At 35.6% G+C, this 13240-nt stretch overlaps 1 protein-coding gene across 1 annotated transcript; it reads right to left on the reverse strand.

The window, feature by feature from the left end:
- Positions 1-524: 524 nt before the first annotated feature.
- On the reverse strand, positions 525-12791 carry LOC140737777 (granzyme K-like). The gene is made up of 5 exons (XM_073064409.1): positions 12687-12791; positions 9869-10028; positions 8828-8981; positions 1866-2135; positions 525-845 (listed from the first exon to the last, which is right to left on the reverse strand). Exons 1-5 carry the CDS (start codon positions 12745-12747, stop codon positions 699-701), a joined length of 792 nt encoding a protein of 263 aa, XP_072920510.1. The 5' UTR covers positions 12748-12791; the 3' UTR covers positions 525-698.
- Between the last annotated feature and the right edge of the window lie 449 nt (positions 12792-13240).

Below are 13240 nucleotides of genomic sequence, written 5' to 3' on the forward strand. Positions count from 1 at the left end.
TGAGGGACCAACAAACCCCATTGGAAGCTGCAGGCGGTGACAGGGAGGCCCGTGTCACTGCTGTGCCACCAGGAGATGGACCAGGGCAAAGGGAGAGAAATATCAATGAGTGGTGGTCCCGGCTGATGACCCTGCAGCTGACCTGAGGTCACTGTTGGAGTTGTGACAGTTAGCAATGAGAAGCAGGAAACAACATCTTCCTGTAAATCTCATTCGACCATTGGTAGTGCAAGAGGAGCATTCAGTTCCAAAGTTAAATATTTACTTGACAGAACAAGGAACTTCACAGCACCGGGCAGCCCCTTCTGTCCATGAAGTTGCGACAACCTCTATAAAGCTACTCCACCATCAATCTGTGATATTTTAATGCAAATCCTAATGATCTCACAATCTGATTGCCTCCACTATCGACATCTCTATGGTGCAAAGCAAGTCACTGCTGCTAGTCTAAAATGTCAGCTACATGTGGTTCAGTTCACTTTCATAACTTACATCAGTGGACAGGAATTTCACAAGGCAAGGAATTTGATAATTATTGTTTTTTATTGCACTTTGCAGTAACATTTTATGCAAAACAGAAAAGGTAAGGATAGAGGCAAGCCAGCCCTCTAGGCCAATTAACTGAGCATCAGTGTAAGTAAAGCAGAGTGAAGCAGGATTGTGATAACTCAGTACAGCTCTTCAGCATTCTTCAGCGGTCAACCAATTGTATCCCGAATCCAATCAATGTATCTCTTTGTTAGTAAAGTGTACACCCCAGGCTTTTTGGCAATTGCACATCCTTTGCCAAAGGACACGATCCCAGTGTACATTTTCTTGCATATCAAAGGGCCGCCTGAATCACCCTGGAAGAGAGAGAAAAAGATGAAGGTGACAATTGAGCAGAATTAGCTAAAGTGACAGACTGCAAACTGTCAGTTTGACATCATATCACAATTCATTATCCGTGCCCAGCTGTACCGAGGAAGTGTGAGTTTACTTTAGGAGCAAATGTAGGTAACTGGACTCACAAAGAGTCTTTTCATGGAATTTTTCCCATGGCCTGGATTGAGTTTATTCCTAAATTAGCCATTTTATAGAAAACAACTTTCATTAAATATGCTTGTGTAGTTTTTAATCATCTCTGGCATTTTTCACTGTGAGCTGTTGAAGGCTGTCAGGATATTCATGGAGGCAAATCCTCAGGATCCAATTCCTGATTCTGCTCAGCGTCCCGAGCCTGGCCTGTCTCACAGGGCACCTCATGGGTACAGAGTGTCAGACAGACTGATCCACTCTGTCCCAACTGGATGTTAGGATCAGACACAGCACTAGATCTAGCATGATCCTTATTTTCAAATTGACACGATTTAGAATAAATTCTCTTTACATTTTAGACATGTCAATACGTTACATTTCTCTGGATTGACTCTGTTATCTTGCATCTGCCCATTTCATCATCACACTGACGGTAGACAAAGTTTATTGGTAGAGAAATCATAGTGAGTTACGTTGACATCTAAATTCAGGGCCTAGATATGAAATACTTGAAAATGTGAGAAAATGGTTCCTCCATAATCAACACATACACATTTACTTAACTGATTTTTTTTTTAAATCCACCTTGGGATGTGGACATTACCTGTGAGTGTAGCATTTATGGCCTAATCTAGTTTCCCTAAGGTAATGCTGGACCACATTCTGAAGACTTTTTAATGCAACTGAGTTGCCCTTCAGAAAGCAGGTAAGAGTCAGTCACAATAACACTGAGGAAGGGTGGAAAGTTTCAATCTATAGAAGGCCCCAGTGAATTACTGGGGTTTTTATACTTAATCCAATAACTTGATAGAAATGTTACTGATAACACGGCTAGACATCACACTCACCTGACATGAATCTCCTCTGCCCTTGCTGTCACCAACACAGATCATGTCCTGAGTTATTTCAGGTCTATGATTGTAATAATCCATGCTGTTGCATGTTCGGCGATCAATTACCTTGACCTTCACCTCTTGAAGTGTGTCAGAGTAATTGTTTATTTTTGTTTTTCCCCATCCTGCCACGGTGCACCTTGTTCCAGATTTCATGTCGGTAATTCCTCCTTTGGGAAGGTTGAGCACATTCACATACTGGTTGATTTTTGCATCAGTCTCGAGCTGTTGACACAAAAATATTGAATTCATGCATATGTGCTCCTAAAGGTGAAGAATATCTTGAATTATCTCTTTACTCCTGAAGAGATTTGTTAGCTTATCAATTTAAATATTTTTTTCCAGAATTCTGTACTTTGCAGATAATCTGCTTTCTTTATTTTCAGATGATCAAAGGGACAGAGACTCAATTAAACGTGACCAATAAAATTAAATATCAATTTCATTTCATATGATGTAATTGATAATTTATCATGAAAATTGTGTTGTGGATGATGGTCATAAAGCACTGATCCTACTGTGAAGGTTCTTCACTCTAACTCTTTCTTTGTTAATAACTAAACTCCAATAATTTAAACTTAGTAGCTATCACACTTTTAATTAAAGTTTATATTTAATTTAGTTTAAAGACAGAATACAGTAACAGGCCCTTCCGGCCCAATCGTGTATATTTCTGCTCGTTTGGACAAGTCCCAAAGTAAGATTATCGATTTAGAAGCAAGATCTTGTCGGAATAATATTTGAATTGTTGGATTGAAGGAAGGATCTGAGACTGGAGATTTATTAGACTATTTCGTGAACTTCTTTCAATCTCTGTTTCTGGATATTTTTCCTCAACCTCCCGACATCGAAAGAGCGCATAGAATTTTCACTTTGAAATCTTGGAACTCGGATAAACCAAGGTCAGTTTTGGTTTCCTTTCTTCATTTTAAAGTTGAAGACCAAATCATAAAATATGCAAGGAAACAAAGAGTTTTTAAATTTAAAGGTTCCGAGGTTCGTTTTTATGAAAATTATCCACGGGAAGTTATGGACCTGTGGTCTAAATTTGTTCCAACCATGAAGATAGCCTATGATAAGGGATTATTCCCATCACTTCAATATCCAGCCCGATTAAGATTATTTTCCAAAGATTCAACTCCACGTGTTTTTCTGGACGCCAAAGAGGCATTGGACTATGTTAACTCTATTCCAGTTGTAGCTGAGGTTTGAATGGTTTTAGGTGGGCTGAATAATTGTTCTTTCGGAAAGAAGATAAGCTCTGAATATTTCTGATTTGCTTAAGATGTCCTTTGATCGATTGACCATTTAAAGATGATGTGAACTTTTCGATGTGAATGATGAATGACTTTTCTGAAATCTGCTTGATCTACTGAGCGAATTAAGACAACGGACAGATAGTTTGATTATTTGTTTTTATCCTCCTTTTTTCATTAATTAAGTGATAGTTTCCATAGTTCATAAGGTCTTTTTCTTATATATATATATATATATATATATATATATATATATATATATATATATATATAGTTGGGAGTGCTTAGTCGATAGATAATTTGTTTTAAAAAAAACCATTTTTCATTGGCCGTGTCAGTTAAATGGAAAATGGTGCTGATTTTTCTTCATTAGAGATTACATAGGTATTTTTCTCCTTTGTTTAATTTTATTGTTTTGGTGTCCTTGGAGATTGTTTTTGCATTTACAGCTGCTTTTAAGGATTAAGTATAAATATTTCTTTCTCTGAACTTTTATGTTGGATATTGGGAGCTAGATGTTGTAGAGAAAAACTGAACAGTGCTGGACTTTCAGTCCATGTTGTTTACATTTCAATCTACTTTACGATTAATCAAATGCTTTTGCCCTGTAGAAAATTCTATTTGTTTTTTACTGTGAGCCTATTTAGGAGTTTCTTGAATGTCTTTGTTGTGTCTGTCTCTATGCCTACCCATGATAGATCTTACCATGTACCCACTGGTCTATGAAAAAAGCATCTCTGAGATCCCTATACTTTCTTCTGATCACCGTAAAGTTGTGCCCTCTTGTATTAACTATTTCAGTTGGGAATCTGCTCCATGTTTTAATGATTACCCAGCCTCACCAGTGTCCATTGTTTCAGCACAATAATACTCTGTAAAGCGATGAAGGCATTAAAGCAAATTGATATTTAAGTTGCTTATATATCACTTAGAAGTAAGGCCTGTAAGTGGGCAGAATAACCAGTTAACATGACTTGATATGGTGGTGCGTAGCTTTGTAGTGTTTTAGCTTTTTATATTTAGCAAAATATTTTTTTTCCTTTGCAGTGTTTTTCTATTTTAGGGCCGTATGTTATCTTTTTTTTGTAACTGGGGGGAGGAATTAAGGAAAGCTTTTTAAAACCACTATTATAAAATGGGCAGCTTGTGGAGTCTCTCTTTTTTTACTCTATGGGGAGGCATTTTGGCCTTTTTTGCCAAATTTCGGGCTTTTTGGGGGTGGTGGTAAGATTGGGGTTAGTTTTGATTTATAGGATTAATTGTAAGATTAATTTTAGTTTTCTTTTTTGTATTTTTTTCCCATTACAGAGTTCCAGAGCATGCATATTTTGTATATGGTTATACTTATCACTGCCAGTTTTGATTAGCCTGAGCTGGTATGCGTGTATCTATGTGTTAAATAAAATAAATTTTTTTAATGGCAATTAAACAGATAAATGTTATGAGTTGGAATGTACATGGTTGGAACCATCCTATTAAGCGAAAGAAGACTTTCAAAATTATTAATTGATTCCAACCCGATATAATTTTTGTTCTAGAAATGCATATCAAAATGGGTGATCAAAATAGATTTTTTAAAATGTGGAAGGGCCTTAAATTTCACACTACCTGTCAAAACAAAACAAAGGGAGTATCTATTTTTATTAAATCTAATATTTTATTTATCCAAGAAGACATTGTGTCAGATATTAATGGTAGATTTTTAATTGTTAAAGGAACAATTTGTAATAGAGAAATTGTTCTGGTTAACCTACATGGACCTAATATGGATGATCCTTCTGTTTTTTAAAAATGTATTTGCTTTATTGCCGGATTTAAATGAATATATGTTGTTAATGGGTGGTGATTTCAACTATTGTTTAAATCCTTTGATAGACAAAAGTTCAACCAATCAGCAGCTTCCGAGTAGTTCTGCGCCACTTATTAACTCTTTTTTAATTGACTTTGGCCTGGTTGAAATTTGGAGACATTTACATCCTAATGATAGAGATTATTATTTTTTCACATGTTCACAAAAAATATTTGAGAATTGATTACTTTATAGTTGATTCCCAATTTTTGTCCAAAGTCCAGAAATGTGAATATGATGCTATAGCTCTCTCGGATCATGCGCCTTTAAGTTTAGCTTTTGAATTGAATGGTGTCGCTATTGCAAATTTGCCTTGGCGTTTTCCAGAGAATTTATTACAAAGTTCGGACTTCATCAAATTTATTAAAGTTCAGATAAAAGATTTTTTTTCTTTTTAATAATATGGGAGATGTGTGGAAATTGATTATATGGGATAAATTTAAAGCATATTTGCATGGTCAGATATCCTCCTATTTAGCTAAGCTTAAGAAACAGACAAAAACAGAGTTAGATAAGATTTCCAAACAAATTAAAGACTTGGATAATATTTATGCAATCTCTCCTAACATTGATTTTTTTAAACAAAGAGTTGAACTTCAATCACAATATAATTTACTATTAGCTTATCCTATTGAAATAAATTTGCTTAAGCTGAAAAGTCAATTTTATTTGTTTGGAGATAAAAATAATAAGCTATTAGCATCTCAATTAAAAGCAGCTAGAGCTAAAAGACATATAAAAAATTCGTAAGGGAGATGGTAGTTTAGCATGTTATTATGAAGATATTAATAAAATTTTTCAAGACTTTTATATTGAACTTTATAAATCTCAGTTTCCAGTTGATTCTTCTAAAATGAATTCCTTTTTACAAAAGATCAGTTTTCCTCAAATTTCTGTTGAAGATCAACAAACTCTTGATGCTCCTGTTACTGAGATTGAAATTCAGAAAGCTATTTTTTCAATGCAATCAAGTAAAGCTCCTGGACTGGATGGTTATTCTGTAGGATTTTATAAAAAAATTGAATAATTGCTCTCTCCATATAGGTCGGAAATGCTTAAAGATTCTTTTTTGATAGGAGAGTTACCTCCCACATTTTATGAACCTTTCATTTCTTTAATTCTTAAGAAAGATAAAGATTCTACTGACTGTGCTTCATATAGACTGATTTCATTATTAAATGTGGATGCTAAAATTCTCTAAAATAATGGCTAATCGGCTGGAGAATTTTCTAGCTAAAATTATCTCTCAAGACCAAATAGGTTTTGTAAAAGGCTGTTATTCTTTCTCTAATGTTCGAAGACTGTTAAATGTTATATATTCATCCTTTTCTAAGACTCCCCAATGTGTTGTCTCTCTTGATGCTGAAAAGGCATTTGACAGAGTTGAATGGAAATACTTATTAAGTGTTTTAGAGAAATTCGGCTTTGGTATTAATTTTAATTAGTGGATTAGAATGATATATAAAAGCCCTATTGCTACTGTTATTACTAACAATTGCAGATCTCCTTTTTCTCGACTTTCATGGGGTACAAGACAAGGATGTCCGTTAAGTCCTTTGTTATTTAATTTGGTGCTGGAACCCTTGGCTATTGCACTTCGTGACGCTAAAGATATTCATGGAATTTTCATAAATGGGACTGTTCATAAGATCTCTCTTTATGCTGATGATCTCTTAGTTTATATTTCAAATCCTGAAATGTCCATTCCTAGTTTATTAAAATTATTAAATGATTTTGGAAAGTTTTTGGGATATAAACAAAACCTTCATAAAAGTGAATTATTTCCCCTAAATGATTCTGCTTCTATATATGATAACATTTCTTTTAGAGTTACAGACTCATTTAAATATTTAGGTATTATTATCACTAAAAGTCATAAAGACCTTTATGAAGCTAATTTGGTTCCTTTAGCAGATTTTATGAAGCAATTATTTTGCAGATGGAATCCACTTACACTTTCATTAGTCAGTCGAATTCATGCAGCTAAAATGATAATTTTACCAAAATTTTTATATGTATTTCAAAATATCCCTTTTTTTAACTAAGAAGTTTTTCAATCAGGTTGACTCTATTATTTCATCTTCTGTTTGGAATAATAAAAGACCAAGAATTGGTAAATATCATTTACAAAAATTTAAAAAGGATGGAGGTCTTGCTTTGCCTAATTTAAGAATGTATTATTGGGCTGTCAATATAAGTTATATGAGCTTTTGGTTATATTGGATTGATAGAGATGAATGACCAGCTTGGGCTAATTTGGAATTGACTGCAGTGGAACAGTTTCACTTAACCTCATTATTATGAGCTTCTCTACCTGTACAACTGGCCAAAATTACTAATTTAAATTTATATCCTGTGATTAAGCAGTCATTACAAATTTGGTTCCAGTTACGTAACTTTTTTAATCTTAAAATATTTAAACTTTTTAGTTTAATTTATCGAAATTATTTATTTAAACCTTCATTAAGTGATCCTACCTTTCTTTTTTGGAGGAATAAATGGATTTATTCCTTCATGGATCTGTTCCAGGATGGCTGATTGATGTCTTTTGAGAAGTTAGTAACTAAATAATCTCTCTCATATTCACATTTCCTGCAATATCTTCAGGTCAGACACTTCTTTCAAAAATACTTAAGTAATTTTTCATATTTACAAGATTCTGACCTGTTAGATATTATTTTAAAAATTAGTCCTTTAGTGAAGGGTTTTATTGGGAAAATTTATAATTTATTGTTACAACAGCACAATTACTGTTCACTTAAGATTAAGCAAGATTGGGAGAGAAAGCTTAACATGAACTGATAACAGAAGATTGGTTGCGGATTTTGAAGTTGGTTAACTCTTCTTCGATCTGTGCCAATCACTCTCTAATTCAATTTAAAATTGTACATCGTTAATATTTGACAAAGGAGAGACTGTCTAAAATATTTTCTAATGTTGATTAGAAAACCGAGACACCTACATTGACACATATGTTTTAGTCGTGTTCTGTACTGAAACATTTTTGGAAGTCTATTTTCTCTACAATTTCTAAAAATTTAAAAATTAATTTACGTCCAAATAAATTGACAGTTTTATTTGGTATAGTCCCTCAATATATTCATGGTATTTCTCCATCAGACCAACATGTAATTGCATTTGTTACATTATTTGCCAGAAGAGCTATTTTGTTGAAATGGAATGATGTTTCTGCTCCTGCTTTGATACAATGGTTCTCTCAGGTGATGTTATGCCTTAGTTTAGAGAAAATCAGAAGTCGAACTTTCGATCCTCGAGTTGATTTTAAGAAAAGGTAGGGTTCATTCACCCGCTACTATCACTTGATTTGAGTTAATTAATATGGTTTCCTTCCAATTTTTTAAAATGGATTTGAGTTGGCAGATTGATATTTTTTTCTATGGAAGCTTGTATGATGTATAGCTCCGGGGTTGTGCTTCCAATTTATTTTTGCTTTTTTTTTCAGTTAGTAGGGGTTTTTTTTAGTCAGTAGATGTTATTTTATTCCCTTTTTTTCTCTCAAAAAATATTCTTAACAATTTATTTTCTCTTATTATTGATATATTGCTTAGCTTTGTTAATCAGTTATTTGCTAATTTAATTCTTTATTGTATATAATGACATATTGACTTAATGTATCTTGTTTTTGTTCATCTTCAATAATAATTAATAAAAAGATTTTTAAAATGAAAATGAAAATCATTCTTATCCAAGTCACAAAAGCCATTCAACAGTTATTGTTCAGTAAAGTAAACATTGCTAATAAGCAAATTAAAGTTTTAAACACTGCGTAAGAATGAGAAAAAAATTCATACTTGCAGCAGCATGATATCATCTTTCTTAGTCTTCTTGTTGTATTTTGTAATGGGAATCTGTCTGATGATGCGCAGTCTTTGTTGACTTCTCTCAATCTTTGAAAGAAAATGTGCTCCAAGAACTGCTTGAAGAGACTGGCCTGATGCAATTGTTCTGAAAATAAAGAAAATTAGTTACACTTTGCTTAAAAAATAGTTCACAGAAATTCATCAGGAAGCAAGCAATCAAATAGTAAACTTTATAGAAATATAAAATTCAGGAACATTATGTTTGATAGTTAATGTGCAAATTTCAAAAGCAAATCAGCATCCAAGCAAGAACCAAGATTATACTCCTGATTGAAATTGTTTCAAAGTGTTCATCAGACAAGCTCATTGTAAATCACTCCTTGCAGACATGGTCAAGAGATTCAGTTGTTGTTCAGACTAAATATCAGAATGGGTAAGAAATGTGATCTAAGTGAATTTGACCATGGAATGGTTGTTGGTGCCAGACGGGATGGTTTGAGTATCTGCTGGTCTCCTGGGATTTTCAGGTAAAACATTCTCTAGCTTTTACAGAGAATGGTGTGATAAACAAGAAAAAGAATCCAGTGAGTAGAAGTTCTGTCGGCAAAAACGCTTTGTAGATGAGAGAGGGAAGATGAGAATGGCCAGACTGGTTCAAGCAGGCAGGCAGTCGACAGTAACTCAAATAACCACGTGTTACAACAGTGGTGTTCAGAAGAGCATCTCTGAACTCACAATATGTCAAACCCTGAAGTAGACGGGCTACAGCAAGAGAAGACCATGAACATACACTCAGTGGCCACTTTTTTTAGCTACAGGAGGTACCTAATAATGTGGCCACTGAGTATATATCTGACCATTCAAACTGACACCTGCTAATAAAAATAAATGCCAATAATACGATGATACACATATTAATGATGATGTGACAACAGTATAAAAGGAATTATTTTATGAAAGCTAGGATTGGGAGCTAAGCACTTGTATGTTAATCACAAAATATCTTTTTCATTCATACACCACATGGCTTACTTTTCACAGTGTGCTGCAGTTAGTATCCAGTTTGGTCTGATCAAAACACCTCCGCAATAGTGAACATATTTACTGTTCCGGCGAAGTCTTTGGAGAGATGCCATGAAAGTTCTTGAATGCGGTTTGACTTCATGACCTCCAATAATTTTAGCTCCGGGATCTGCAATATATAGAAGATACTGATGTTTTATTTCACATACATGTTTATTCACACACATGTTGTGAACATCACTGACAATGCCAGCAATTATTAGCCATCTCTAATTACCCTTGACAGGGATAACCCTAGAGTAGTTGTACCATGGCCTTGCACAGCAATTCGAATGTACAAGAGTGTAAGAATGTGCAGAGAGTAATGGACTCAGCCCAATATGGCACTGGATCGATCGCTGTAGAAAGCGGGGGGTGGGGGGAGGTAAAGATATGATTAGTGGTAGGTTTCCTTTACAGATGGTGTACATTGCGGAGGATAATGTGTTGGATGCAGAGGCTGATGGGCGAGTAGGCAAGGACAAGAGGAACTCTATCACTGTTACGGCAGAGGGAAGATGGAGTGAGTGTAGATGTACAGGAAATGGAGGAGATTCGGGTGAGGCGAGCATCAATAGTAGAGGGAGAGAAACCCAAAACTGCATCCCGGGAATAGATGTGTTGAAGGTGTTAGAGGGAATTTTGGGATTAGCAATTTACATTTAACAAATGACTTTGGTTAGAAGTGTCCGTATCTGAATATACATTGTGGATTTAATTTGGAGAGCATCTCTGAACAATGGGCTCATAAAAGTCATGAATCCCAGACTAGACAATGTTGATAAAAATTCATTAAAATCAGATGTCTGTGGTGTGCATGCAAATCAGGAGGTGTGAAGTTTGTGTGTTGTTTCAAAGAAAGTATTATTCATACATTGTAAATATAAAGTTCTCCTTTGATGTTGAGCACATAAAATATTGAGCCCCATGTCGGGCCTGGAGATCTTTCGACCAAAAGCGTCTCCGAATGATGCCTGCTGCACCTTGTTTTGTCGAATAAGGAAGCTGCTTTGTATCTACCAGTAATTTTCTCCAGCGATTTCATTCACACAACAACATTTGGTGTCAGGAGTGGGATACCTTCCTGACCCATAGTGTGGCCAGCAATTTTAGCAGTCTAACTGGGTGAGTATTTTAAGAAATAGCACTTACACTTGGATCTGTTCGGGTTGGTGGTACACGGGAACACGGGTAATCACAAACACGGAGAGCTGAACTGGTAGGTATAAATGTGATGTGTGTGTGTGCATGTTTGTTTATGTAAGAGACAAAACTTTGCATGTTAATTTGGTGAGACGAAGCCACCAGTTCTGAAGGGTGGTTACCGACGTTTCACAACGCCAGAGTGGGGACATGGAAACTCATTCGATCGGGGAGCTGCATTTCAGAGTACACGTTTTGCGAGTGTGATGTGAAGGAACACAACAGACGTCATGAGTTCAGGTACTCAAAAGTGGCAGATTGCGGAGTACATACTCTGTGGCTTTATGTAAGTGCTGTTTAGCTGGTACCCGTCATTTCTATTTCGCATAGTGTGGGAATTATTGTGGAGATATTTCAGGGAGAGGTTCACCAGATGCACACTAAAGATATACACATGTTGGTAGAAGCGAAGTGCCCAAGGAATACGTGGAACCGTCTGGCCCAGGGGGTGCGGGATGGTCCATGGGCAACTACTGGGAACGCCAAACAATGAAGAAAGATATTGCTCTTTTAAAGGGGAAGTGAGGCAGCGACTGGGGGGAGCTGGGAATAACCGAGGAGCGATAATGGCAGTGAGCTGATGAGACAGTCATAGAAACATATGAAAACCTACAGCACAATACAGGCCCTTTGGCCCACAAAGCTGTGCCGAACATGTCCTTACCTTAGAACTACCTAGGCTTCACCCATATCCCTCTATTTTTCTAAGCACCATGTTGCCATCCAGGAGTCTCTTAAAAGATCTTATCGATTCCACCTCCATCAACGCTGCTGGCAGCCCATTCCATGCACTCACCACTCTCTGCGTAAAAACTTACCCCTGACATCTCCTCTGTACCTACGTCCAAGCACCTCAAAACTATGCCCTCTCCTGCTATCTATTTCAGCCCTGGGGAAAAGCCTCTGACTATCTACACAATCAATTCCTCTCAATATCATGTATACCTCTATCAGGTCACTTCTCATCCTCCATCGCTCCAAGGAGAAAAGGCCGAGCTCATTCAACCTGTTCTCATAAGGCATGCTCCCCAATCCAGGCCAACATCCTTTGCCCCCTCTCTATGGTTTCTACATCCTTCCTGTAATGAGGCGACTAGAATTGAGCACAGTATTCCAAGTGGGGTCTGACCAGGCTCCTATATAGCTGCAAAATTAAATTCAACAGCTTCTCATTAATCCTCAAGATAATAGTACTTAGTTAAAAATTAAATATTACAAAGTAGATTTACAGGAGAAATTGATAGTAGTACAAGGAGACACAAGAAACAGCAGATGCCACAGGCTGGAGAAACAATAAGCCGACACTTCTACAATTTCCTTCCCTCCATAGATGCTGCTTGACATGTTGCTCATTGAAATTTTATAACCACATTTTATATAGTTGTCCTCTCCAAATGAGAAATAAAATCAATGAAGTAGAGATCTATTGGCATATATAGAAGATAAATATTAATGTAGCTAAAACAGTAAATGTACAGTACTTACCATAAACCATGATTATAATGTGCATCATAAATTAAATATAATTAAAATAAATGCTTTCATGAATAGAAAGTATCTAAGTATTCCTTATTTTGCTACTTACACGCTGGAGCTAGGAAGACGACAATTAACAAAACAAGTGGATTGTACAGTGAAGGATTCATCGTTGTTTCTTCTGTGATAACACCAAAGTTATTGAATTTATAATGAAATTAGAGGGAAGTGGTTTATTTATTTCAGTGTCCCACCAACACCCTAAACCACTGAAGAACGTGAAATTTTTCAAATCTACTGTTCTGAATCGATATCAGTTATTGAAAGTCACATGACAGGGTCAAAGTGAATCAGAAATTTTCAGCAAACATTATAGGTTTCTGAGAGGGATTGCTTTTAATTCTGATGTCTATCTCCTTACATTTCATTAAAATCCTGTAACCTGAGAACATGTAGAAAATATTTATTCAGATCCTATGTGAATGCATGCTAAATGATGTCTTAAAAGACCAACTAAATTTGAGAAACGTCATTTGAATATGCCACTTTATTGCATTTACTTTCAAATATTGACAATCCAAATCCAAATGATATTATTACACTGGATTAATATAGATGGTATCCTTTTATTCACAGCTTTGTGAAGATTGTAAAGAGCCGATG

The sequence above is a fragment of the Hemitrygon akajei genome, chromosome 13 (assembly GCF_048418815.1).
Source record: "Hemitrygon akajei chromosome 13, sHemAka1.3, whole genome shotgun sequence".
Taxonomy (NCBI): Eukaryota; Metazoa; Chordata; class Chondrichthyes; order Myliobatiformes; family Dasyatidae; genus Hemitrygon; species Hemitrygon akajei.

Bases quoted from the DNA above. Each gene is read 5' to 3' on its own strand.
- LOC140737777 (XM_073064409.1), bottom strand. From the start codon at position 12,747: ATGAATCCTTCACTGTACAATCCACTTGTTTTGTTAATTGTCGTCTTC. The intron at 8,982-9,868 runs GTAAGCCATGTG...CTTTATTTTCAG, and splicing joins ACTGCAGCACACTGTGAAAA to AACAATTGCATCAGGCCAGT. The intron at 2,136-8,827 runs GTATGAATTTTT...TTGTGTCAACAG, and splicing joins ATGATATCATGCTGCTGCAA to CTCGAGACTGATGCAAAAAT.